The sequence below is a fragment of the Liolophura sinensis genome, chromosome 6 (assembly GCF_032854445.1).
Source record: "Liolophura sinensis isolate JHLJ2023 chromosome 6, CUHK_Ljap_v2, whole genome shotgun sequence".
NCBI classification, from domain to species: Eukaryota; Metazoa; Mollusca; class Polyplacophora; order Chitonida; family Chitonidae; genus Liolophura; species Liolophura sinensis.
Genome location: NC_088300.1, coordinates 27,706,353 through 27,733,210, shown reverse-complemented (window position 1 = coordinate 27,733,210; position 26,858 = coordinate 27,706,353). Strand labels below are relative to the sequence as shown.

Below are 26,858 nucleotides of genomic sequence, written 5' to 3'. Positions count from 1 at the left end.
AACTGAAACTGGTTTATTAACCAGTCATGATGCAGTCACAAGTAATACGGATATATCATCTCTGTTACAGTCTGACAATTTTCCCGGTAGTAGTGGTTTGTTTGTAACTGCTGTTTCTGAAGAAAGCTCAGTTTATCAAGGAATGCAGTCTAGAGGAACACTCTGGAACATTTCTTCTGACTTATTGACGGGAGTTGTATCATCATCATCATCATCACCTTTGGCTCCCACTCACATTCTAGAAAAGGAGACAAGTATTTTCCCAGGGGCTACAAGGTCACACAAAGTAAATATCTCAATGGAAACTTTTGTGTCTGGAAACATGGATACCTCATCAGTGATAATGCAGACGTGGTTGCTTTCGTCTCTTGTCATGTCCTCAACACCAAATTTAACTGAAAATTCCGCACAAGCCACTGTATCTGTCCCTCCCAGTGAAACGTTGGCACAAGCTGAAACTGTGTTTACCTCTTTGTATGTCTCGCATACCAGTGTGGGTGTGGGGACTTCAGTGCTACCAAGTCCTACTGGATTCTTAACGGATAGTTTGTTTTTAAGTGAGACAGTCTCTGTGCCTACATTACATCCATATAGCTCCACAGTCAGCACTGGCCATTTGTCTACATCGTCTGAACTCAGCACCATGTTGTTGCCATCCTATTTTGACTCTTCATTGCAGACACTTGGTCTATTCCCAACAAAATTACCTGATTTTTCGTCATTAGGTGAATCTACTATAAATGTGTCACAGACATCTGGTTTGTTTCAAACAACATTACCTGATTCCACATCTATGGTTGAATCTACGGTAAATATGTCTCAAACACCTGGCCTTTACCCAACATTACCTGCCTTCTCATCTGTGAGCGAATCCACTGTAAAAGTGTCGCAGACACCTGATCTGTACCCAACAACATTACCTGACTTAACGTCTGTGGATGAATCTACTTTAGATATGTCTCAAACACCTGGCCTTTACCCAACATTACCTGCCTTCTCATCTGTGAGCAAATCCACTGTAAATGTGTGGCAGTCACCTGATCTGTACCCAACAACATTACCTGTCTTCTCGTCGATGGGTGAATCTATAGTAAATATGTCTCAAACATCTGACCTTTATCCAACATTACCTGCTTTTTCATCTGTGAGCAAATCCACTATAAATGTGTGGCAGTCACCTGATCTGTACTCAACAACATTACCTGTCTTCTCGTCGATGGGTGAATCTACTGTAAACATGTCGCAGACACCTGGTCTATACCCAACAACATTACCTGCCCTCTCATCTATGAGTGAATCCACTGTAAAAGTGTCGCAGACACCTGATCTGTACCCAGCAAAATTATCCAACTTCTCATCTATGATTGGAGCTACATTAAATATGTCGCAGACACCTGGTCTGTTTCCAACAACATTATCTGACTTCTCGTCTATGATTGGAGCTACATTAAATATGTCGCAGACACCTGGTCTGTTTCCAACAACATTATCTGACTTCTCGTCTATGAGTGAAGCTACTGTAAGTGTGTCGCAGACACCTGATCTCATTCCAGCAACATTACCTGTCTTCTCGTCTTTGAGTGAATCTATTGTAAATGTGTCACAGACACCTGATCTGTTTTCAACAACATTACTTTACTCCTCACCTGTGAGTGAATCTACTGCAAATGTCTCACAGACACCTGGTCTGTTCCCGACAAAATTACCTGACTTCTCATCTGTGGGTAAACCTACTGTAAATGTGTCTCAGACACGTGGTTTGTTTCCAACAACGGTATCTGACTTTTCCTTGCTGGATAAATCTACTGCAAACATGTCACAAACACCTGATCTGTTTCCAACGAAATTACCCGACTTCTCATCTATGGGTGAACCTACTGTAATTGTCTCACCTGCGCAAGTGTCTACTACAGATCCTGGTCTTGTCTTGTCTAGTCTGTCTCCAAATGTCTCTGATGAAAGCCAAGTGTTCCCAACTGTGTCTGTTGCAACTGCCATTCAGTCTCAGCAATTGATCCCAACAGAGTCTATGTCTTTTACATGGATGACTTATCAAACACCTACGGTGTCTACACAAATGCTAACCAACATGGAGAGTGAGCTTATGTCCACAGTGGCAGAAAGCAGCCAAGCTACTGAAACTCTGATATCTGCTAATTTAACTGTAAATATGTCGAGAACAGAGGTCTATGAGTCAGAGATACCAAGCTCAGGTGTATTTCCAGCAAGCACTGGGGTGAGTTCTTCATTGGACACCTTGCCCTCAAATACTCTGCTTTCTCCGTCCACAGACTTCTCAACGGCATTCCCTGTCTTTCCAGTAGATTCCTCAGTGTATTTGAGTAAAGACAGTGAATCATCAACTTTATTATCCACAGCAATCACTGAGACATTAGAAACATCGCAGTCTGTAGAAACATTTGTCAGCACCGCTACTGAAGAGCCAGTCAGTGACTCAATGCTCAAAACAATTCCATTTTCCTCCGCAATAATTGAGACCAGTCTTTCATCTCCGCCAGCTTCTTCACTGTTCACTGAAACTGTGCAAACTGTACCATTGTCTTCAGTAATCATAAGGACAACTTTTGTAACAGAGACTACATTCGTTACAGAAGTGGTTTCATCTGTAGTCACGGAGACAACAACTGAAACTGTACCGTTGTCCTCAATGCTCCTGCCTAGTGAAACCACTTTGGAGACACCAGATGTATCATCTGTTATGATGAGTCAAAGGCCAACAGTCACAGTGCCAATTTCTTCAGTTATTAGTGAGAGAGAGACAGCAAGTGTTTCTGATGTGACCAGTCAATCAGCAATAGAAACAAGACCAGTATCAGAAGTTATCATTGAATCAACAATAGTAACAGCATCAGAAATGACTGGTGAATCTTCATTGTACACAGCACCGATTTCAGAAGTGATAATTAAATCATCGATCGACACATTGCCGATTTCTACCGAGGTCACTGAGTCAACAGTGGAATCAGTATCATCTATATCTGAAGTGGTCAGTGAGACTGTGTTGGATACAGTAACTGCATCATCCCTGGACGTAGAGACTCAGATCAGGACAACAGAACCCGTCTCTATGTTGACCACTGTAGCATCTGTGCAAACGACACCACTCTTTTCAGCGTTATCGGACACTGTGGATATAGCACCAGTTAAGACATCCTCAGTGTTTAGTGACACTGTGACGCCGACTTCATCAACACCAGATGTGACCTCTTCAGTCAGTGAGACGACTTCATCTTCCAGCTCACCAGCAGTGACAGCACCGACTGTAGAACCGACCCTGAACATGAGTGAAGCCTTGAAACATGTCTGGGTTGTTACTGGTGAGTACAAACTTATTACTAGGACAATTGAACCATTTTGGGATACATATACAGCAATATAGCAATGACAACTTGTATAACACTTTGGAATGTGGTAGAATTAAAATTTTATTATTTCATGGCTTCACTAAACAGGCCAGGCATGTGCACCATGCTCCCATGGCGATGTTTGTCTAGCCATCGGGCGAGGCGAGAAAACAGTTGCCCACCCCACCATTGCAGCATTGTTTTAAGTTTCGATCTTTGAAGTAAAAGTGGCAAATTTCACAGTCTGGCACATAGCTGTGGCTTGATGCCTGTTGGTCGAAAAGGGAAACGAATTCCGGTAGCATTATCTAGTAATAAGTTGTCCACTTATATGTTTGTGTCAATTGCTATAAATTATCACTGCTTTGCAGAGTGTCATTTTGTGCTTTTGTTTCAACAGTTATCAAGGTGCCAAGAACGGAGGACGTCAGCACCAAATCTTTTGAGGACAAGATGGAGTCCCGTCTAGCTGTGACGTACAGGCAAGCCTTCACCAGGGCTGAAGAGATTCTGAATGGGACCTACGTACCACTGAGACGTCGACGCAAGCGCTACGCACAGGCAGGGGACATACAGCTACAGGTATGTAGTTGTAAATAATGCTTTGCAGATCAGAACATTGTTGAGGGATCAGAAATCAGCTGATACCTATATGTGGGATATCGTGTTATGTCTACTCTATGGATGTCTTCATTTATGTAAATGGGCTGGGCCTTTGGATAAAGCTCTGTAAACGAAGTTCCTCTCAATTTAATGGTAAAAAAAACATTGAAGCATGAAAATGCCAAATTAATTGGGCGTGATTTACAGACATATGTTTTAAAAAATTTATTCTCAAAAATTTGAGAAAGTGGCCTTGTAAACCCTTCACAGTTCATTTCTGTTTTCTGAGCCGAGGCTGTAATTTCTGGCAGAGTTGTTTCAGTTTGCTCTCTAACTTTTAAACTGATTTTGCCATCTATTTAATAACATATTTTAGGACTTAAAATGTTCTTGAGAATTTTGACTTACAATGTTCATGCGAACTTAAACTTTTGTCTCTATCCCAGATGATAAATGTGGAGCGAGCAGATACAGGGAACAATGTAGACATGGTGTATTACTTGGAGAAAGGGGGACAGACTGTACCTGCTGAGAGTGCCGTCAGTGCGCTGCATCTATTCAGTGATCAGGAGTTAGCCTTGCAGCTGAGATATGTTGTGGAAACCAATGCAAAAGGTAATTTTTATGTACTTACGTTTGAGGTATTGTCAGTTTTGCTGACATAATGGATCATTAAACATTAGCATAGTAGTGATGTTACTTGTTTATGTTACAAATTTGTATATTTAATTGTCATGTGTTAGGTTTAATTACTTTTCAGATTGTAAAGATGATTTTGTGCCTTGTGGATATTGTTGGTTGTTTCTTGGATGGACTGCTTTGTTATTCTGCAGCTCTGTAGATGTGATCAAATCTGTCTGGAAAATTATGCACACCAATACATTAAGATTAATATTCAAATTTCTCTTTAGGTGGAAAAAAAAAGTATACTCTTAGAGCAATGATTTGGAATAAGCTAGGATGTAAAGACGTAATTGTTTATGTTGCACAAGTAATGTAGATTGCACGTAGAGTAACTCCAGAGAAGGCAAAACAAGAGCACAAAGTCCCCCCGCGGCCAAATGTACAAATTCCCCCACTACAGCACGGCATCCTTCCATTGCATTAGGAGAGCTCAAACAAAGGGGAAATACTCTACTTGGCAGTATGTCAAAGAGAAAGACTATTTTCTGGGACAAATATAATGTGTTATATTAGTTCCAGCTATTATTGGGTAATTGTAAAAAGTGAAGAATTGTTTAGAAAATGTCTGCATTCAAATTCAGATCACCACCAGAATTTAATGGATCGGTGCACAAAATGTTATCAATACCATTTCATGGAAAACTTTTACTGTGATGTTGGCAAAAATATAACCTCATTGGCAGGGTTTAGGAACTGTTAATAAGGTAGTTTCTCAATACTAGTGAATCCAATACTACTGTCTGTCTATTCAGCAACTGACTTGCCTTTGTGAAGCGAATAACAATTTTGTAATAAATGCTACACAATATTAAACCCACATTTAGACTAGAATCTGAAGCAATAACGTATAATATTTCTCATGTTTCTGATGCATACTTCTTTGATTGTGTTGCAGAGTTTGTACCAGAACCGGTGCCTGTTCAGGAATCACCACAATACTGGATCATTGGTGCTGTACTGGGCTCTGTCGCTGGTGCAGTTCTCATCGTGTGGTGCACACTCTGTATATATTTCCGGTGCTGCCGGTCACCGCCCATCAAAGATGTGGAGGATGAGGGAGAACCTCACCTGGTGGGGCTAAAGGATAAGGTAAGCTTATAATGTCAGCTGTTTGACACATGTCACATCTATCACGTATATGTCCAATTGAAGTCATCCTCTATGGAAATGGTTTTGTAGCCTTGGTGACCATAAGCGATTCGTGGCATTTATGTGGTTTTTTAGCGTAGTCTAGTAATTTTTAAAAACTGCTTAACTTTCACCAGTATAGTGTGCATATCCTTATGTCACATGTGCAGGCCTCAGAGAGTTTCTATATTTCCTATGTTTTCCAGACCCTCCTATATTTTCTGATATTTGTTGAAAACTTCCTATATTTGTAAAAAATATCTGCTCAAAATTTGTTCACTGTCTGTTCGCTCAGTTCTTTAGCTTGCATGTACGAGGTACATATAGGCTACATGACGGGTGTATGTCATACCCTTGATATCTACAGCAAATAGCAGTTAATGCCAGTGAAGGGTTAGGTTACCACACGATACCAATCTGATGTTGAAGCAGCAGTTTCTAACATTTGGGGAAGAGAGCATTTGAGATAAATCATTCAAAGAGCATTTTTGGGTGGCTTCTGTGACCTAGTGGTTAACACTGGTCCAGAAGCCTCTCACCAATTCGATCGCTGCGAGTTCATATTAATGAGGTGCAGCATATTAATCACAACCTACATGTAAATTGTTCTCTTTTAAACAACGCAGAAATGTATGTACGAGTATATCGAATCCCAGAGCTCTTGGGGCCTTGGTGACCCCTGGACCCTCACGTCATTGGTTGGGATGGTGGTCAGCCACAATGTTCATATCCTTCCGATGTCCTAGCTCGATATGGTAGTACATGTGCTATGTGTCATCTAGTGGGTTCAATCCTGGATTTCTTGATTTCCAAACTCTCGGTGTTCATGGGACCCTGGTGACAATAAGTAGTCAACAACGCTTAGGTGTGACATATTGAACAGCCTTATTAATGTTGTGGAAAACCAATACCTGTATAGTTTGATATCGGCGGTTTACCAGTTTCATTAACACATAACACTGACCACCATTGTATAACTGTATAACAACAATTAGATATATAATATATATACATAATCCATTTTGTCACAGAAGTAAGTCTGGAGTTTCCTGTATCATCCCATATATTTAGGAAAAAATATTTCCACGTATATATTTTCTGGAATCACTATGAGGGCTGCATGTGGTAAAGTTAGTCAGTAACTTGTCAAAGGTCAGTGGATAGCCCCAAGCACTTTATGGTTTCCTTCCAACCATAAAACTGGCCACCATTTTATCAGTGGAAAATTCTTGAGTGTGGTATTAAATAATCGTCAAATAATCTATAGAACTTGCTATAGATAATACCGCTAATGAGGAAGGTTTTAATTAAACATATGCCTCATCACATTGAGCCTAGCATTCATTTCTGTGTTTTGTTGTGCCAAAAACTTCAAAGGTGAACTGCAAATGTTTGCAATTTTTAAAAATTGTTGCAAACAAGATTCTTGAGATATTGAAAGTTTTCTTAGTGAAAATGATTCAAAAGGTATTTTAATAAGAATTTTTCCAATTGCCCATTGTAACATTGTACGGAAAATGTCCATAGCTTATATCTCTTTGTTTCTACAATGTCCAGACATCGTTGGTGGTGGAACAGACTAGGGTCACTATGATGTCACGATGTTCCAAAATTCATGGGGAACAAGCCATGGTGTTTTCAGCAAATTGTTAGCTGTACACATTTGTGCAGTTTATTTTTGGCCACACATATAGTATAAAGCTACAAAATGAATACATGTACATGTATACAGAACACTACAAATCTGTAACTCAATCACCACCATATGTTTACTCTGCTTTCAGTTTTAGATCACAAACATTTTTAGTTCACCTTTAAAAATTAGCAATGTTGGTAATTTTATGATCTGGTAGGTACATACATATGGTCGCCATGCACCATCTACCTGATGTCTAACTAAGGGGGTTGCCAACTTTATGACAAACCCCATATAAACTGTTATGTAAACCACAATTTTCCAATTTTGGAGTTATCTTGGCAACCTCGCGGGCATTTTGGGTACAAGCCAACTTATAAGCTATGGATGCAATTTCAGTCTGCAGTTTTTGAGCCTCGGTTTTAATATTTTGCAAGCTAATATGTAGCAGTAAAATTACTAGTATGTATCACAACCTAGAGTTGCATAATAAAGATGTTGCCATGGAAAGCGGTTAACATTTCTATTATGAATGCACCGAAAAAGTGTGTACGTGTACATTATTTGTCATGTTGTTTGGATTATAACTCTTGGAATTGTTTTGTATAGGTTTATGTTTTGCTAGTTAGATACAATCACTTCAGTGATGTTATGTCACAACACAGTTATTTCATTCAGAATTATCATTTGTACTCTGTTCTGCTTATCCTCTCTCTCTCTGTCATATTGTCAATTGCACATGTTTGGTGATCAACCCGTCACATTGTTCCATACTACTCCTGTGCATGTTTGAATCCACAAGAACATGTAGTGTATGATTTGTAATATGTCCATTGCAGTGATTACAACTCTTTGGCAGGTGAAATCTGTGATATTTTGTAAAATGTTGGTTTTATTACGTATAATAAATCCTTCAGGACTTGATCGGAGGTGATAATGTGTGCCTAAAACCTTTGCTGTTCTGACATGTCAGAGTGGCCACAGTCTGCACTGCACTTCTTGATAACCAACCTAGTGCGGAAAACTAATCAAGGAAACAAGACAGAAGCCCTAGAAAGTTTTTGGGACACAAACTGCCTTGTTCCATTAGCTGAAACAGGTATTACCTGTAGTAGTTTTAGACAACCTCATTTCCTAATCATAATGGTTGAATGTTGAAATTATAGAAAGTTAACCACATGAAAGGCTTTCTTTGAGTGCAATGTCCAATGTTAATTCTGTGACAGGTTTGATTTGGTCTGTTATACAAGTGGCTGCATTGTTGGCCACATCGATGCTATTGTTAGGAGGTAACTGTCATTAAGTGCTGTACTTGCCTGAAAAATTATCCCACAAAAGGGCATTGTTAGAAGCAAATAAACATTATAAATTAGTACAAATTAGTATAAATGGGTGCTGAAAAAAAAAACAAACAAACTCACAACACCTTTCAAAAATCAACCATCAGAAGTTGAAAGAATGAGTTAACTGTAATATATAGTAGGACAAACTTTTAGGTCAAATATAGTATGTCATAGTTTATCTTTTACTGTGAATACCTGATTAAGAACAACAGAAATGACATTGCAGTAATATATGGCACGAGGTGGGGGTGGGGGGCGTGGAATAAAAAATAAATAAGATAAATTGGAAGGAACATTGTGTACGCAAGCTTCATTATATGTACTGCAAGTCTAATGAATTAATTGTTAATCTTGGAATTCACATAGTGCTAGATTCTCTAATTCCTTGAAGAAAAAATTTGCTTGTGTTGCTTTTTAATTATCAGACTGGCTGTGAGATTTCTTATGTAAGCCTGAACTAACACTCTTAGGGACAAGGTGGGTAACTGAAATTGTGCTGTAAGCTTGCCCAGAGCATGGCTGTCAGCAGTGTGGCTGTCTTGTGTCCATACCTGCTCAGGTGTGTCAAGGTTGGCTGGCTGCCAACCTTGACAGGTGAGAGAGAGAGAGAGACAGCGGGGGAATCCTCATGTCTGTCTGGGCATGCTTGTCTCTGCCCGTTCTTATCCAGCTCCCTGGCAGTCTAGCTGGCATAAGTGGTTTAAGATAACATGCCTCTGTGTTGTGCTGCAGATGTCAAACCAGCGGCCCAGCTGGGGACAAGCCCTGTTGAAACGTCTCTTCCACCCACAGAGAAAAGCAAGGTACATGGACATGTACAGGATGTTTAAACACTGTATTAGGTCTTGCTGTCTGACAGTATCAGGTCTACCTCTGTGTCTGTGGACAGCTACATGCTCTGAACGTGTGTTTGAGGTTTAAACACTGTATTAGGTCTTACTGTCTGACAGTATCAGGTCTGCCTCTGTGTCTGTGGACAGCTACATGCTCTGAACATGTGTTAGAGGTTTAAACACTGTATTAGGTCTTACTGTCTGACAGTATCAGGTCTGCCTCTGTGTCTGTGGACAGCTACATGCTCTGAACATGTGTTAGAGGTTTAAACACTGTATTAGGTCTTCCGGTCTGACAGTATCAGGTCTGCCTCTGTGTCTGTGGACAGCTACATGCTCTGAACATGTGTTAGAGGTTTAAACACTGTATTAGGTCTTACTGTCTGACAGTATCAGGTCTGCCTCTGTGTCTGTGGACAGCTACATGCTCTGAACATGTGTTAGAGGTTTAAACACTGTATTAGGTCTTACTGTCTGACAGTATCAGGTCTGCCTCTGTGTCTGTGGACAGCTACATGCTCTGAACGTGTGTTAGAGGTTTAAACACTGTATTAGGTCTTACTGTCTGACAGTATCAGGTCTGCCTCTGTGTCTGTGGACAGCTACATGCTCTGAACATGTGTTAGAGGTTTAAATACTGTATTAGGTCTTACTGTCTGACAGTATCAGCGGTGCCTCTGTGTCTGTGGACAGCTACATGCTCTGAACATGTGTTAGAGGTTTAAGCACTGTATTAGGTCTTACTGTCTGACAGTATCAGGTCTGCCTCTGTGTCTGTGGACAGCTACATGCTCTGAACGTGTGTTAGAGGTTTAAACACTGTATTAGGTCTTACTGTCTGACAGTATCAGGTCTGCCTCTGTGTCTGTGGACAGCTACATGCTCTGAACATGTGTTAGAGGTTTAAACACTGTATTAGGTCTTACTGTCTGACAGTATCAGGTCTGCCTCTGTGTCTGTGGACAGCTACATGCACTGGACATGTGTTTGAGGTTTAGACACTGTATTAGGTCTTACTGTCTGACAGTATCAGGTCTGCCTCTGTGTCTGTGGACAGCTACATGCTCTGAACATGTGTTAGAGGTTTAAACACTGTATTAGGTCTTACTGTCTGACAGTATCAGGTCTGCCTCTGTGTCTGTGGACAGCTACATGCTCTGAACATGTGTTAGAGGTTTAAACACTGTATTAGGTCTTACTGTCTGACAGTATCAGCGGTGCCTCTGTGTCTGTGGACAGCTACATGCATTGGACATGTGTTTGAGGTTTAAACACTGTATTAGGTCTTACTGTCTGACAGTATCAGGTCTGCCTCTGTGTCTGTGGACAGCTACATGCACTGGACATGTGTTTGAGGTTTAAACACTGTATTAGGTCACTGAAGGTAGTAATACTGTCAAAGTATCTGGATTGTTCGTCGGTCAGTCAGTCTGTCTCTTTGTCTGTTGGGAATAGCCTCTGTATCATGCCACTCTGAATGTCCTTTCTAGGAAACTGGAGTTTGATTAGACCAAACATGATCTGTGATAATAACCAGGTAATAATAGCAATCACAATTTAACTGTAATTCTCAACTGTTGAAAGGGGCCTCCGTGGCTCTGGTGGTTAGCCCGCTAGCGCAGCATTATAACCCAGAAGCCTGTCACCAATACAGTCGCTGTGAGTTCAAGCCCAGCTCATGTTGGCTTCCTCTCTGGCGGTAAGTGAGAAAATCTGGCAACAACCTGTTGATGGTCGTGGGTTTCCCCTGGGCTGTGCCCAGTTTCCTCCCACCATAATGCTGGTCGCCGTCGTATAAGTGAAATATTCTTGAGTACGGCGTAAAACACCATTGACATAAATAAATTAATCAACTGTTGAGATATGGCATCATAGCATGAAAGACTTCAGCCAATTACAAAGAATATTGAGTGTAAGAACATACCATATATAGGTAGTGCATTTGCATCTTTTCTGCTCGGCTTTATACATGTATACATATATGGGGGCCTCTGTGGCCGAGGTAGTTAACGTGCCAGTGCCTCTCACCAGTGAGGTGGTTGTAAGTTTATTAGTCCAGCTCGTGCTGGCTTCCTCACTGGCTGTACACAGCAACCTGCGGATGATCGTGGGTTTCACCTGGGCTCTGCCTGGTTCCCTCCCACCATAATGCTGGCTGCTTTATAAGTGAAATATTTTGAGTAGGGTGTAAAACACCAGTCAAATTAATAAAACATAAAATGTAGTAGTGCTTCTGATACAGTACTTCTTTAGTTGTTAGTAACAGTCAGGACATTCACTTAATCACAACAGTGAACACCATTCATAGATTGTACATAAAATGCTAAACTTTAAATTATGGGTATAATTGAAGTTCTGCATTTGAAGTAAAAGCAGGTCTTCGATGCAAAAATTTGAAATTCAGATGGTATTTACCTTGCTGTATTTAAGAAACACAGCTGTTGGTTGACATAAGTATGTTGTTCAGGTGAGTACAAAATGTTGACAAAATGTTACTGTGAATTGATTTCCACTGGAATGCCCCCCTGTCTCCACATCCAGTGTGCCCTTACACAGGTGTTACTCAGGTGTTACGTTTGTTTGTCCAGGACTTTGAGGCCAGTCACCCCGAGGCTAACTATGTCCATGAGATGATCGAGAAGGCGCGGAGTAATGGGATGGCGCGTCAGACAGCCCCTGTCACTCGCATGGAGAATGCAGATCCAGTTTACGCCCAAGTACGCAAACCAAAGAAACGGCTGCAGGCCTCCAAACCACATCGCCAGGGGTATGTATGTCTTTAATACTTGCAAGTAAGGTTTCACGAAATACTGGCATTTAGGTAGACCATCACACAGTGTATAATCCTTGAATTAAATGCTTAGATGTGTTAATTATATATCCTTTAATAATCAAATTGTTATCCATCACAGCTCAGACTGTTCAAAGTGCTCAGGCTGTGCGACTGGCTGTGTCTTGACCAATGAGGTTGCATCAACGAATCCATATCTCACTGATTCTCGTGTGGCTTTTAGTCAAGAGGCTTGTCACTTGTTAAAGAGTGGTGGTTTTCTCTGGGATTTCCTGTTCATTTCCTCCACATGCAAAATTCTTGAATATGTTATTCAGGAGCAACCATGTCATGTTAAAATGTCTACAGTGCGTAGTCCTTTGCTGACACTTGAAGTAGATTCAAATGACTGCCATTTAACATTCACATTTTTCACTGAATTGAAAGGTTTGTTTGATAATGTCTGTAAACTATGTGTTGTTGTTGTATGTACAGGTATTACGCAGAGGAGGAGGATGGGTCTGTGCTGGAGGATTCCACTCAGTATGTGAGCGATGGAGAGGAGGATAGCTCCAGGACACAAGTACACCCTCCCAAGAGGAAACCACATACCAGGAGACGCTCACCAGGTATCTCACCATGTCTACATCTTCCTCCACACCTTCCTGTTGTCTAGTGATGTAGATTACACAGGACTTGTTTTTCATCAAAAACAGTTGTTCTACCTTGACATCAAAGATGTGTAGAGCATGGGTAATTGTACATGACTTGATCCGTGTACATGAAAAAATGCCCTTAGAATAAGTAAATAAGTTAGAATTAAGTAAACATGTTAAAAATATGTAAAATGTTGAAGAATTACAGTATCAATGACAGCCTGCATGTGTAATGATATTTTCTTCTGAGGAAATAGCAAACAACATGGGAGCGTTAATGTGAGGAATTCTTATCAAAATCTGTAGTATTACTGTTCACAAGTTCTAGTTCGAACAGTTATCAGTGCAACAAATATCTGTGATGTTGATTTATTTTTTTATTTGATTGAAGTTTTAGGCCATACTCAAGAATATTTCACTTAATATACGACGGCAGTCACCCTTGGGGCTGGAGGAAACTGGGCAGAACCAGGGGGAAACCATCAGCCGTCTGAAGACCATCTCACATAATCCCGAAGACAAGTCCCGCATTAGCTGGACTAGAATTCTAAGCGACCGTGTTGGTGAGAGGCTCCTGGATCATTGCACTGCGCGGTCACGCTAACCACTTGGCCACGGAGGCTCCTCTTTGGTGTTGAGCTGTTGTGATATTACAATGCTGACGAACAAATAGACTTGTGTTTTATGTGACGGTTTTTTCTGGATCTACTAGATGCTCTAACATCTGTATTCTGACACCCTGTGTAGGTGAGAGGAAGAGAGAGTCCACAGAAGTGGATGAGGTCCCCTCAGAGCAGAGCACCAGGACCTCCATACATTACCTAAAGATGGCCCCTGTAGAGAAACCAGCAGGCACGTCTCTAAATGGCAGACTCCCCAATGAGGTCAGTCTGAAACATTACATGTATTTGTGACAGATGTGATTGATTCTCAGTGAGATTCATACGGCCATTCTATTTTCACTTGTTAATATTGTTCTTTTCAGCGCATGACTTTTCAGGAATATGGTTTTCCAGCATTGCTGTTGCTGTCTATCGTACATTTTGACATATCAGGAACATGATACAATGTAGTAGGACAATTGGACAGACTTGAAAGTATATATGTCAAACAATTTATTTTCTCCATCATGTTAAGTGACGTATGTGAAAAAGAATATACAGATGTATATGCTATCGTCAGATAACTGAAATGAACATCAGTGGTCTATTTGTGTTTGAACCTTCATTTCTGAAGATCAATGTGATGTTTTGTGTTATAGACGGACAGTGATCTACAGCAAAAGTTAGAGTTGGACCGGTGGAAAAACAAGCAGAGGCAAAGAGAGAAAAGAAGAACATCTTCCGGTGGTAAGTGGATTCTGTTTTGTTATTTAGTGGGTAATAAGTTAAAACAGTCTCAGCTGGTATTGGGTTTTTGCTGATGTTTGTCACATTGCGAAAAAAATATTGTCACAAAAACATAATAATTTATGGTATGTTTTGATGATATATATATTTTTTTAAAGCATGTAGGTTGAGAATTTTCCAATTAATGTTCATGTATCTTGTAGCCAAGGAACACCGGGGACGTGTTGATCCAGGGGAGAGAACTCATCATCAGTCTGGGATATCCTCATCATCAAGGTATTAAAGAAGTTGTCACAATCTTCTGACCCTTTTTTTCTCACTCCTTAGTGAACTCTCACACCTATTTCAGAGGACTGCAGTTATTTTTTTACTGAAATGTCTCAATAAATATTTTCTAGTTTCTAGTATTCCAATTTTATGTTGATACTGAATTTGTCTTGGACACAGTAGATTAGCAGATATCAGCAAGGAATGTCCCGCCAGACATGGTGATATTGTGTAAGCTCCATGTCTAATGGAGGATTTGTTTTTAGCTGTTGTTTGTTGTACTGGTCATTATTCTGTTGTAATTATTGTTTTATAGGGAGCCTGCATCCAGTGTACAGGGCTTTGTGGTAAGTACTTCTAGATGTGGATAAATTTAAGTAACCTGTATAGTCTGTTGCAATATGAATGAATTGTGTATACGTGTTTGTAAGACTGTTATTGCTGTCTGGGGAGCTTGGGGGGGGGGGTGGGAGGTAGAGGGTAATGTTAAAACAGTGTCTTGTTGTTGTGAGGTGACGTAAAATTGCAAGATTTGTTAGGCACCTGAAGAGGTGTGGTGGTTTTTGCTAGACTCTGCTTGACATCCTCTGCTCACATAACCTGCCTAAGTGGTACATGTGAAATATTACCGAGAAAGCTCTAAAACATCAATGGAATGAGATCTAAGTATTCCTTTATTTATTTATTTATTCGGTTGGTGTTTTACGCCCTACTCAAGAATATTTCTCTTATACGACGGTGGCCAGCATTATGGTGGGAGGAAACCGTGCAAAGCCCGGGAGAAACCCACGACCATCCTCAGGTTATTGTCAGACCTTCCCATGTATGGCTTGAGAGGAAGCCAGCATGAACTGGACTTGAACTTACAGCGAGTATTCCTTGACTCATTGCTTTATGGTTGGTATTAGTCTTTAACACAATGTAACTTTGTATGGTGGCTTAAGAAGATTTGTGATGGGGGGGTGATGGGCCCTTCAAGGCACTGTCAGGTTTTCTCCAGGTATTTTCTGGTTTCCTTCTTCCATACACTATCAGGTTTCCTGCGGACATTTCCTCTAGACCCTGCATTGCTTCCTGACTGCGCTGACTGGTTTCCTCCCATCACTGATAGGTAACTTCCAAACAATGTCATGGGTTTATCCAGACTCTCAGGTTTCTGCTAGACACTGTTGGGTTTCCTCTAAGACATTGCCTGGTTTCTTCCATCCACAGACCTGGCTGTCCTCAAGCAGGTGAGTTTTTCTTTAAATACAATATTGGACACCAGTCTGGTAAATAAGCCATTTACATGTAAATATTCTGATGTTAACCATGTACATACGTTGTTGCTACAGAATGGTGCTTACTCCGAGTCAGAGCCTGAGGCCGACAGACATCCACAAGAAACACTGGACCAAGCTCGTCAGCGCATGCATAAGCTCCTGGACGATGCGTTTTCATTGGTCACGCCTGTGGTTCAGGCCAATCAACAGTAAGTCATCATAACCAGCTGGATGTGTCTGGCATGACTCAGCAGTTTGCTATTTTGACTTTTCGTATTTAAAACTGGCTAATAATATGTGTATGTCCTGTCTTTAATATAAACTGTCATACTAACTGATTATACTAACATAGCATCTCTTCCTCTGCAAAGGGCTGTAACTTCCCCCATGCTTACTTATTACTGTATAGCGCCATGTGGATTCAATTGCCTGTAATCTAGCATTGCAATGTTGTTGTTGTATCAGGAGATGCTTATTACTCACATTCCTAATGTTCCTGTTTTATCAAAATGGTGAAGATTAGCAAACTTACACTCGCAGCCATGTTGATTCTCAAAATGTCATGGTCTCTTCTGGACTGTACCTTTCACTGTGTGCACTGAACCATGGAATTCCAAGAGCCAATCTTGTTGATTCTCAAAATGTCATGGTCTCTTCTGGACTGTACCTTTCACTGTGTGCACTGGACCATGGAACTCCAAGAGCCAATCTTGTTGATTCTCAAAATGTCATGGTCTCTTCTGGACTGTACCTTTCACTGTGTGCACTGGACCATGGAATTCCAAGAGCCAATCTTGTTGATTCTCAAAATGTCGTGGTCTCTTCTGGACTGTACCTTTCACTGTGTGCACTGGACCATGGAATTCCAAGAGCCAATCTTGTTGATTCTCAAAATGTCATGGTCTCTTCTGGACTGTACCTTTCACTGTGTGCACTGGACCATGGAATTCCAAGAGCCAATCTTGTTGATTCTCAAAATGTCATGGTCTCTTCTGGACTGTACCTTTCACTGTGTGCACTGGACCATGGAATTCCAAGAGCCAATCTTGTTGATTCTCAAAATGTCATGGTCTCTTCTGGACTGTACCTTTCACTGTGTGCACTGGACCATGGAATTACAAGAGCCAATCTTGTTGATTCTCAAAATGTCATGGTCTCTTCTGGACTGTACCTTTCACTGTGTGCACTGGACCATGGAATTCCAAGAGCCAATCTTGTTGATTCTCAAAATGTCATGGTCTCCTCTGGACTGTACCTTTCACTGTGTGCACTGGACCATGGAACTCCAAGATCCAACATGGTGGCCAGTGCAAGTCATCTGTGTGTTTATGGCAGACAAATGCAACTGTAAGATACCTGAGAATGGGCTTGTTTGTAACTGTGTACCATAAGCCATTGGTAGCTGTAATACTTACAAAACTAAAAAAAAATGAACAAACTGTAACAAAGTTGTTATTTTCTTCATAAAAACCAAGGCTTTTTTGGATGAAACAGAAGAGGTAACTGCTAATATGAATTTACAATTGTCCTTATTGTTTGGGTCAACTTACCTTTTGCATGAACTCCTATCATTCTCCTTTTACCTGTGTCTTCTGACTATGAACTGATTTGCATAGCTGATATGCCCAGTTTTCTCAACACAGTGCAAATCCCTTTTAACTCATGTCACTGACCTTAAATTCAATTTGCTTTACTACATATATTCAGTATTTAATAAAAATTAGAGTGTTGTTGAGTGCATATATCAAATGAAAAATTTTTCAGTAACGAATAAAAATATTGTAGTCAAAAGTTTTATTAATCATAAAGGGCAGCATCTGGAAAATGTTTTGATATAAACCTCGTTTTTATTTGCATTGGCGGAACTGAGCACCATCTGTACAATAATACAATGTACCTATGTTGTTTGAGAAATTGACTCAATGTTATGTATTAAGTTGACTTTGGTGGCAGTATGTATGAGGTGTTACAGTCTTAGTCCCTTTTCTGTTGCTTCACTGTGCATGTATTTTTTTTTGTGAACAAAACTAGATAAAATTGGATTTGGAAAGATATGGTTAAATGAGTACACAGCTAGAGGCTGTGAAAGTGGAAATATTAACTTCACAGTTAAACTTGGGTAGCTAGTAAATACTTTCATTTTAACATCTTGTTTTGGGTAAGATGATTTCTGTTCACATTTTATTTCTTTAAGCTGTTAAATGAAAACCAGTTGTTTAATCTGTAGGACAGTGTCCATACTGTTCTGTTTTCCTTTAAAACTGCAACTACTCATAGAATTGTACTAATATGGTGTTTTAATTAATACCAGAGGTTTTCTGGGCACATTTATTTACAAAGTTGAAACTAGTTTTGTCTGAGATTGCAGAATAACAAAAGGTAACATGACAACATCAGCTGTGGGCAATATTCTGAGAAACTGAAAATAACGTTGGAAAATAGAGATACATGTATCTGCACCATATACTTCAGTTGCAAAGGCCATCAAATTGTTTTTAATTGTACAGCCCCACAAAGCAGATTTGTCTGTGTCTGTATATATATAGCTTAATGTTCACCTCACTCTAGTGGCACATGGAAAAGACGTTCTGTTGATTTATTGGCTGAGAAACAACAAGTATAAACTTGTTTTAGAAGAGTGCCTGGCTGTGTGCAGTGTCATATTCATGTGATACATTGTGTACACCCATCTGCCTGTATTACACAAAGCTTACCTGTTGCAGGAACAAGATCTCTCCACGGCTGGAGCCCCTGCAGGATGAAGTGAACACCCAAGATTCCCGAACCCGCCCTAAACCCGTGGGTAGACCCAAACCTCAGGCCCGACGCAGACCCAGTGCTGAAGATGAACTGTGAGTGTAGAACAGCACTACTTGCCATTGTGTGATCTAGCTAATTAACTCCGTACATCAGTGTTGATGTGTAGATTTTTTATAAACTGCTTGGATTAGTAATAAGCTAATCAGATAACAGTTTCGACGTGTAAGTTAAACCTTGTATGTTTACAGGAAGGAGCTGAAAAAACATTTATATGAAAATCACACCTCCCCTCCACCTAAACCTACACCTCGTAAATCCACAGGTAAGTAAGGCATGCGTTACCTGAATGGCTTCAAGCTGATTTCAGTGAAAACGTCAAATTTACAATAATCTTTTCTTTCTGTCATGAAAGTAGCAAAAGGCATAACACTCCAGTAGCGGTAAGCCAGAGTGTATCCCACTTATTTCATACTGCACTCAAACCTCATCAGAAATGATCACTTGGGAGAAGTATAAAACCTAATTCTGATTGTGACATTTGGGTGTTTGTCTTGGTGTTGATTAGGTCTAGTTGGATGATTAAAATCCATGTGCATGTGGGCATGAATTGTTCCTTGGTTAATAGCATGTTTACAGTGTGGAATAAAAAAAATAGTATTAGCAAAAGAATTCATTTTAAAGAAGATTATTTGTATTATATAATTAACCCTTCTAAGCAATTGCTCTTTTCATTTCTATGCATGCAGAGAAAAAACACACCCCTTTAATAATAGATCCTGGCAAACGATTGAAAAATGCCAACAAGTTGTCATGGAATCCATACAGAGCTGGTGATGAGACAGCAGACCTGGCCCTGCCTCAGGAAGAGGTAAGATATCACCATAGTAACATGACCTGTCACGAGTGGTTCTTGGGCATTTAAAAACAAGATTGTCCGTTTCTCAGGTACTGACGTCGCTTGAGATTTTGAACTTTAGATAGGTATTTCATCAGAGACATCAGTCCAGTATGTTATAGATTTCTCTGTTGTAGCTCTATAGTGGTTGTCAATTGTACATTTCTGAGCAGTGCCGCACAAGTTACCTATGTGTCTTTTGTAGTGCTTATCAGTTAAATATTTCTCTTGTTTTATTGTGACTTAGTTAGACAGCAACATTTGGCACTGAGAATTGAGTGTCAGAATATCCAAGAGCACTTCACACATTTCTGTTTCACATCACAAAATGTAGCCTGTATGATTTTAGTGATCTAATCCCAGTTATGGTTTGTTTCAGGAGATAAAACCAACGACTGCGTCTTCCAGTCCTTTCCTGGGTCGTTTCCAAACCACAACCTTCAAAGAGAAGAAACCTGTGTCTGTGTCGGGACACCTGGGCTCTGCCGAGACCAATTACCCCCAGGGTATCATGACAACGGAGGAGCCCCAGCCAATCATCATCACCACGCGGCGTGATGCCTGGAGTGACACACACTATGCCGACTCACCCATCTCAGAGAAATATGAATTCCTACCCAAAGACACTTCGACATTAGCCACATCTCCCAGGTCCACTGCTCCTCAGATCACGTCCAAATATGCGGCGATGATGCGTGACATGGACACAGACAATACAGAGAGGAAGTCATCTCCACGCAGTCGACGAGAAAGTCGGGAGCATCGGGACGGGATCGAGATGGAGTCTTTAGGCAGCGCCGGCTGGAAATCACATAGACAGTCTGGAAGCAGAGACGAGTTGGATGTGGTGAAGGACAGCGTGAGTTTGGGCAAGTCTCCTGAGCCTCTGATACGCTCCATCAGAGAGGAGCTGATGAGACTGTCCTCAGGTTCCCCTAGCAAAGATGTCTCCTCCTGCTGACCCCAGCCTCACCTCTGGCCCCTGACCTCAATGTGATGACACTTGTTTGTGAGCTAGGGGCAGACTACAGATCTGACATAACATGGTGCTGAGTATAACACCTATATTAATACAGTTAGACATTTGACATTTATCTGTTCTTTTTGCAAAGATCTGATTGTGTGCCTTTGTTTTTGTAAGGCATGGTATTTTTTTGTGATAGTTTATATCTTTCATGTATCTTTATTTTTACGTTTTTTAAAATTTATAAGTTGTCACATTTGTGTAGTGGAAGAGGTCAGCAATATGTGTTGGACTTAAATGACTAGTATAGCTAATAGTCTGTTGTAGGGTTTGTTTGTCACACCCGAATGTGATTTGATCATCTCTCAGATTTTGAGGAGCCTGTGTTGTTAAGTTGTATGTATTCAGGTGTGTATTTAGCAGATGATTAACACAACTGTATATCTATACGCAAGTTATTAACACCTGCTGTGTTCTTATTAAAAGACTTTTGAGTTTTGTATTACATGTATGTTTTTTTTTTTTTTTTACACCATGGTGCAAATGAGACACTGTGCTATTTTCAGAAATATGCTTAAGTGATGAATTTGGCAAGAAAGAGTTATTGCCCTTGTGTTGACCTGTCACATTCTTTAAGATTGTTGACAAAAGTTATGTTTTTTTTTATGTGTATTATATGCTTAAAAGTTTAATGAAATGATTTTAATTTGCATATCAGCACTATGCCTTTTTGTCCATAGTGCTGCCGTTAAAGATACATTTTCCTATTTCTTGTTTTACTCGGAAAGTTTGATCCAGTCCATCCATTTAACGGGCAGTTCAGAGGTCCAAAGTAAATATACACACACATTGCCCTGAAAATGCCATATTTTTCTTTTACATATTAATGTCATGTATTTTGTATAAGAGTGTTTAATGGTTGATATTACAATGTTATTTGATACATATTCCCTCCAGAATTCTGGCAAAGAATGGAGCCAGGTTGGATTGTACTTAACACAAGGATACAAAATCCACACTGATTGGCTGCTGTGCAAAATATGCCTAGGCTAAGCTGAATTTTAGGTAGTGTCACAATATTATAAATTTGGTTTGGAGAGGTGAGGGTTTAAACCCAGCCTTGGACATGAAATTTGTAGCGTCATGCGGCTCTCACTGCTTGTGGGGCCTTAGTGACAATACAAGGTTCACAAACGTGTTGCCGTTTTGCTCAGTCTAACTTTCCGTCAAAAACCACTTGACTTCCACCACTATAATGTACAAATGCGTATACTTTTGAATTCTTGTCAGTAACTTGCCAAAGGTGGGTGGTTTACATTGAGCACTCCAGTTTCTGTTTCCCAATAAAAATATTTAAACTGCCAACTTGTATTAAAATGAAAAATTTTTGAGTATGCCATTAAGCAACAGTTACATGTAAATAAATTAATTTGGTTCGCATTCAAGTGTTGATGATTTAGCCCAGAATATCCTGTCTTCATTGTCAGCCAATCAGGGTGGATTCATTCCCTTTAAACTCATATCCCGAGCCACTTCATGCTAACAGCACCTAATGCTGTTATAGTCTATGCATATGGAAATGTGATAAAAGCTGGCAAACCACAGTGTCTGTACTTAATGTTGTACACATGTTGATAGATACTGTTATCTATGGATATAAAGTTTTTGAAACACTACACAATTTTAAGTGATTGTTGCAGGTTTTATTTATTCTCTTCATCCTAGTCGGTGTTATCACATTTTAGTTTAGAATCTTTTCTGTTGTTGTGTATTAGAAAGTGTTATTTTCTGTAGATAGTGCCTTACGGCTGATTCTTGTCAGCAACATACATGTACACTGTATGCAGAACTTCCAAGGACGATCTCAGTTCAGTGCTTGGAGTTGATTCAATGGAGCCATTGTTTTTGTTTTTTACATTGAAGTCAAAATTTTAAATATCATTATAATACTGAATTTATGGTCTCAGAAAGTTAAATTTCTGTGTACATCTATGATGTCTTTGTCTTCATATAGCACTTTTCAAAATTTATCTCTTACTGTCCAAAAACAAAATGTTTAAATTATGTTTGAAATTTTTTACTTATTTGCACACTGGCTTTGTTGAATAAGCTGTGTACTGTAACTTAGCCTTTTGCTGACATGAACAGAAATCACTACACAGTGTTTGTAAATGGCACAGATGGTCACACAACCAAAACTGTCAGCAAATTTCCATATCAGAAACATTTTACATGAAATAAAATCATATTACAATACTTTATTTACCCATGCCATGCAGCATTGTTACTTTTTTATATTTTTCTTAAGCAGTGTGTAATATACAATACAGTGCCTTGGGGTTCTTTTGGGTGGAATATTGATTTAAACACAGCTAGGGAAAGGTTATGTTGGTGAAAAAACTTGTCTTTGATGACTTTGTGCTTACCAGGAGTCACAGCTGATATTATATATTCTGTATTCAGCTTAACGCCAAAAAAAAAAAAAAAATTAGCATGTGAACCATAAGTAATTGTAAATTCCAAAAGAAAAAAAAACGCATGAGCCATGTTTTGAAATTGTGCAGATGGTCATAACCTTAGTTCTCTCTGGTGACTAAATTTCTTCTGATTAGTGGAAAGAGACTGAAGCCAAACATTAAGAGATATACCGTCTTAAAGACTTGGTGACAAATTACAGTGAGTGCTGTGAACTATACATAGTATAGATTTATTGATAGTAGAATGCATTGTACTGCCATTTGGTAAAGACGGCTCCAGGAGAAACAGAGTGTCACTCCCCATCTTGTATTAGTTCTACAAAGCACTCGCAAAATGCGCCTGGCGTTACACAGGATACTACGCTTAAAGCTTATGGGTGGACAGTAGGCCTACACTAACATTTCAAGTTCAGAGTGGTTTGTAAGCAGTGCTTTTCCTTGGTTGCGGGTAGGTTTTCAACTACTACAATAAGGCCATCTTCAGCGTTTGCTGACAACCACTTGTTTTCCAGCAATATGGTGCATACATCTGTATGTGACACGTAGAAAAGTTCCTCAGTTTCTTGCCAAGTTTGTGGTTTAGCATGGGCACTCTGGTTTTATAATGAAACTGGATGCTGTCGTGAACATGAAATTTTTTTTTTTTTTTGTGCTTTACAAGTGAAAGTAACTTTCAGAGGTTGGCACCATCTGGTAATCACATGTTGAGAAGGGCTGGATGAGACCACACTTAAAACTCTTTTTGTGTTGTACAGTGAGTCCATGCCTTCGTGAGTGTCAAGTCGTCAAGAAACTTGGAGAAACTCACAACAGGCTCCTTTACTGACCTGTTATCACAAAAGTACTGGAACAATGAAATTAAACCATTCCCAGGAAAATGTTTCTTGCTCTTAAAGTTCTGGCTGGCAGCTGTTACTGGTTGGTAGTGGCGGAGATTATAATGTTACAGGGGGCCTCCATGGCTCAGTTGGGCAGCGCGCTAGCACAGCGTTATGACCCAGGAGTCTCTCATCAATGCAGTTGCTGTGAATTCAAGTCCAGCTCATGCTGGCTTCCTCTCCTGCCGTAAGTGGGAAGGCCTGTCAGTAACCTGCGGAATGTCGTGGGTTTCCGCCGGGCTCTGCCCGATTTCCACCCGCCATAATGCTGGCTGTCGTCGTACAAGTGGAATATTCTTGAGTACCGCCTAAAAAACCAATCAAATAAATAAATAAATATAGTGTTGCATAAAATCAGCCTTATCAGCTGCCAAATTGGGGTATCATATTTATCGGATTAATATACCCTGTTTTCAGTTTTATCATCTCACTATGAGAAACCTGTTGGTTTGGGGCCATCCATGGCCGAACAAAATTTTGTGAAACCTAACGTCTGAGCAATCTGGGACTACTTGCACGGAGCAGGACTGAGAGTTGCGAATTACAGACTTAGGCAGACGTTGAACTACGAAACCCTCACTTTACAATGGAAAAAAATTGACAGATTAAAATATTTTTCTTTCTTTACTTCTTTATGTATTTAACTATTGTCAACAATGAGTAGATTTTTACATTTCGTTGGGAGGACCAGCTTTAACTTCCATAAGCGGCGAACGTGATTTTATAGGGAAAGGTACGAGTGTCGGAAATGTGACCTTCATGAAACCTTACGGCTCTCCACATCACATAAAACCATGACGTCAAGACCTTATCACCATGGCGGATGAATAGTAAAGGTGGCGCTAAACTTTGACATTCCTGCAAAGTACCCGAAAGCAGATTCTGTAAAGATGAGAGGGATGAACAGTCGTATAATAGAGAGCACAACAGAGGTTTGAAATTAACAATTACGAGGGCGATTGTCATAAAAGTACGGTTTATGCGCTAATGAATAGTAATTTTCAGTGAAAAGTTTCAGATGTTCCGCACGAAAATCGGTTTGGACAGGCAGACGACCTTTTTTGGAACTATATTCAGAACTATGAGCATGCCAACAACAGGTTAAACATGAATTGGAAACTTTTGATTAATTGTATAGAAATATTGTATTTGTAATGTTACAAAACGAAGGAATGCAGATGTCAGTGTTAGTATGTTATGTCGTATTGTGTGGGTCATTTAAAAATGTATCGTTCTGATGCAAATAATCTTTTACTGGTAAGAAAACTTGTCAAAACATCACTGAAAGTGCAACATAAGAAGAGAAACTTAACTCCACACATTCACAAACACTACTGGCTAGCGCTACACAGCGATTCATTTTGATTTGTTTAGAGTAGTGTGACTTTTTTGTAACTTTTCTCTCAAATGACGTCGCCTTATGGTACTATAACGAAAGAAGTTATGAAAAATGAGACTTGTGAAGTTTTGTGAAAGTGGCCCCTGTCACGTATAACAACGTCTAAACAAAACAAACCGAAACAACTCCAACACATACAGTGATGGAGTCACGTTGTCTCAACTGTGGGGAAACTTTCGGAGAAAGGAGATAGGCCTTTGGCGAAGTAACATAGACGTCAAGCTCACTAATGAGTTAGGAGTTGGCTTTGTTCAACATATATTTAGGCATGAACTCTTCATGTTTTTCTGTTACTAAATAAGCATGCCTACTATCGTTCCGAGTCCATGTCCATTCATCAGGAATCCATTCCTGTCTCGCAAAGTATCTGTTGCTTGGTTGATGATAAACACTTTATGAAACTGGCCACAGTTTGTAACCATCAACTGTCAGGTGTCAAATATTGTAGCAGTCTATATTTAATTTAATTAGACTGTTGTAAACAAGGTCCACACTTTAGGTGCCGACCCAACCTGCACTAAGAAAACAGGTTTTGTTTACGTCCTTCTTGGCCTAATTAGAAAAATTGAAGTTGTGTCCACAGATGGGGTTGGAAATTAATATCATAGTTTTCAGGATGTTTGAGTAGGAAGGAAGTGGGAGTTGGACATCAGAGCATGTTTTTGAGGGATATATAGGGATGGACACCCTAAAGCCAACAACTGTTTGTTCTCAACTCTACAGAGCAATGTTATTTTTCAGTTGCAAGATGTCAAAACATAACACATATGTGAAGGGTTTACTGGATAGGTGATGCTACCAGTATTATGGTAGTCACTCAGCTCAGTTCAGAAAGAAGGACCCATCAGAGATGCAGGCTAGGAACACATTGTGGCTGTTGGTCCTGCTTGGGATGTTATCTTCTTCAGGTATGAATTCCCTTAATGCTTTCCACTCAGGATAACTAAGGAATGTGTCTTTGTTAAAGTAATTTTATCATTTCTCCAATCCATGGCATGAAAATGGAAGTATCCTTGAGTCTGACCTAAACAGGTCTGGTGTGAATGTTTTTTATGCTTTCCACTCAAGTTAACTATGAAATGTGTCTTTCTTAAATCACTTTTAGATATGCAGGATTTTAAAGTTGTGTCCTTATGTGGAAAAAAAAAGAAATGACCAAACACGCAGAAGGCCAGTCTCCAAAATCTGCCTAGACCCTTGGCTTGGAAATTAGCACCTCTAATAAGATAATTTAGATGTTTATCAATAAAAAATGTTTACGTAAAAAAAAAAAAAAAATTACTTACACCACCCATAATATTGAGTTTTGCAGTGCATTTAATTTTTGGATGAATTTGTGTGGTTTGTCCTAGTTTTGTTGACACAACCCCAAACACAGGAGCAAAAACACAATCTATCATAATCACCTGTGACAGCCGTTCATGAGCACATATTCACAGTTCATAGGCATATATATGACTGCCCTGGTGGTCTGGTGGTTTCTTTCAGATTCTCACTGAAGAAGTCTGCACTTCTGCCGGGTACTGTTGCTTCTGAACTGGTATCTGGTGTTTCCTCTTGCCTTGAAGACTGAATTTTCTTAAACAACA

At 39.8% G+C, this 26,858-nt stretch overlaps 2 protein-coding genes across 3 annotated transcripts in view; both read left to right on the top strand.

The window, feature by feature from the left end:
* The first annotated feature begins 2 nt into the window (after nt 1-2).
* On the top strand, nt 3-22,778 carry LOC135467797 (mucin-2-like). Of its 2 annotated transcripts, XM_064745651.1 has the most exons (16): nt 3-3,338; nt 3,766-3,947; nt 4,415-4,583; nt 5,548-5,741; nt 12,181-12,359; nt 12,858-12,991; nt 13,766-13,902; nt 14,280-14,367; nt 14,571-14,643; nt 14,951-14,981; nt 15,969-16,105; nt 17,372-17,395; nt 18,620-18,748; nt 18,905-18,978; nt 19,403-19,524; nt 19,931-22,778. In XM_064745651.1, the coding sequence occupies exons 1-16, from the start codon at nt 143-145 to the stop codon at nt 20,510-20,512; spliced, it is 5,451 nt and encodes a 1,816-aa protein (XP_064601721.1). In that variant the 5' UTR covers nt 3-142; the 3' UTR covers nt 20,513-22,778. The 2 variants fall into 2 exon arrangements, with proteins under 2 accessions (XP_064601721.1, XP_064601722.1); XM_064745652.1 differs by lacking the exon at nt 17,372-17,395.
* A 1,901-nt stretch (nt 22,779-24,679) lies between these two features.
* Nucleotides 24,680-26,858, top strand: part of LOC135468107 (protocadherin Fat 4-like) — a 39,268-nt gene continuing 37,089 nt past the window's right edge. Inside the window, exons 1-2 of the mRNA XM_064746174.1 lie at nt 24,680-24,802; nt 26,011-26,177. Coding sequence (XP_064602244.1) covers nt 26,120-26,177 — 58 coding nt within the window. The 5' untranslated portion in view covers nt 24,680-24,802; nt 26,011-26,119. The remainder of the gene's footprint in view (nt 24,803-26,010; nt 26,178-26,858) is intronic.

Excerpts from the sequence above, each read along its gene's own strand:
- LOC135467797 (XM_064745651.1), top strand. The coding sequence starts at position 143 with ATGCAGTCTAGAGGAACACTCTGGAACATTTCTTCTGACTTATTGACG. Across the intron at positions 3,948-4,414 it reads CAGGGGACATACAGCTACAG|ATGATAAATGTGGAGCGAGC; the intron begins GTATGTAGTTGT and ends TCTCTATCCCAG. Across the intron at positions 19,525-19,930 it reads TGGCCCTGCCTCAGGAAGAG|GAGATAAAACCAACGACTGC; the intron begins GTAAGATATCAC and ends GGTTTGTTTCAG.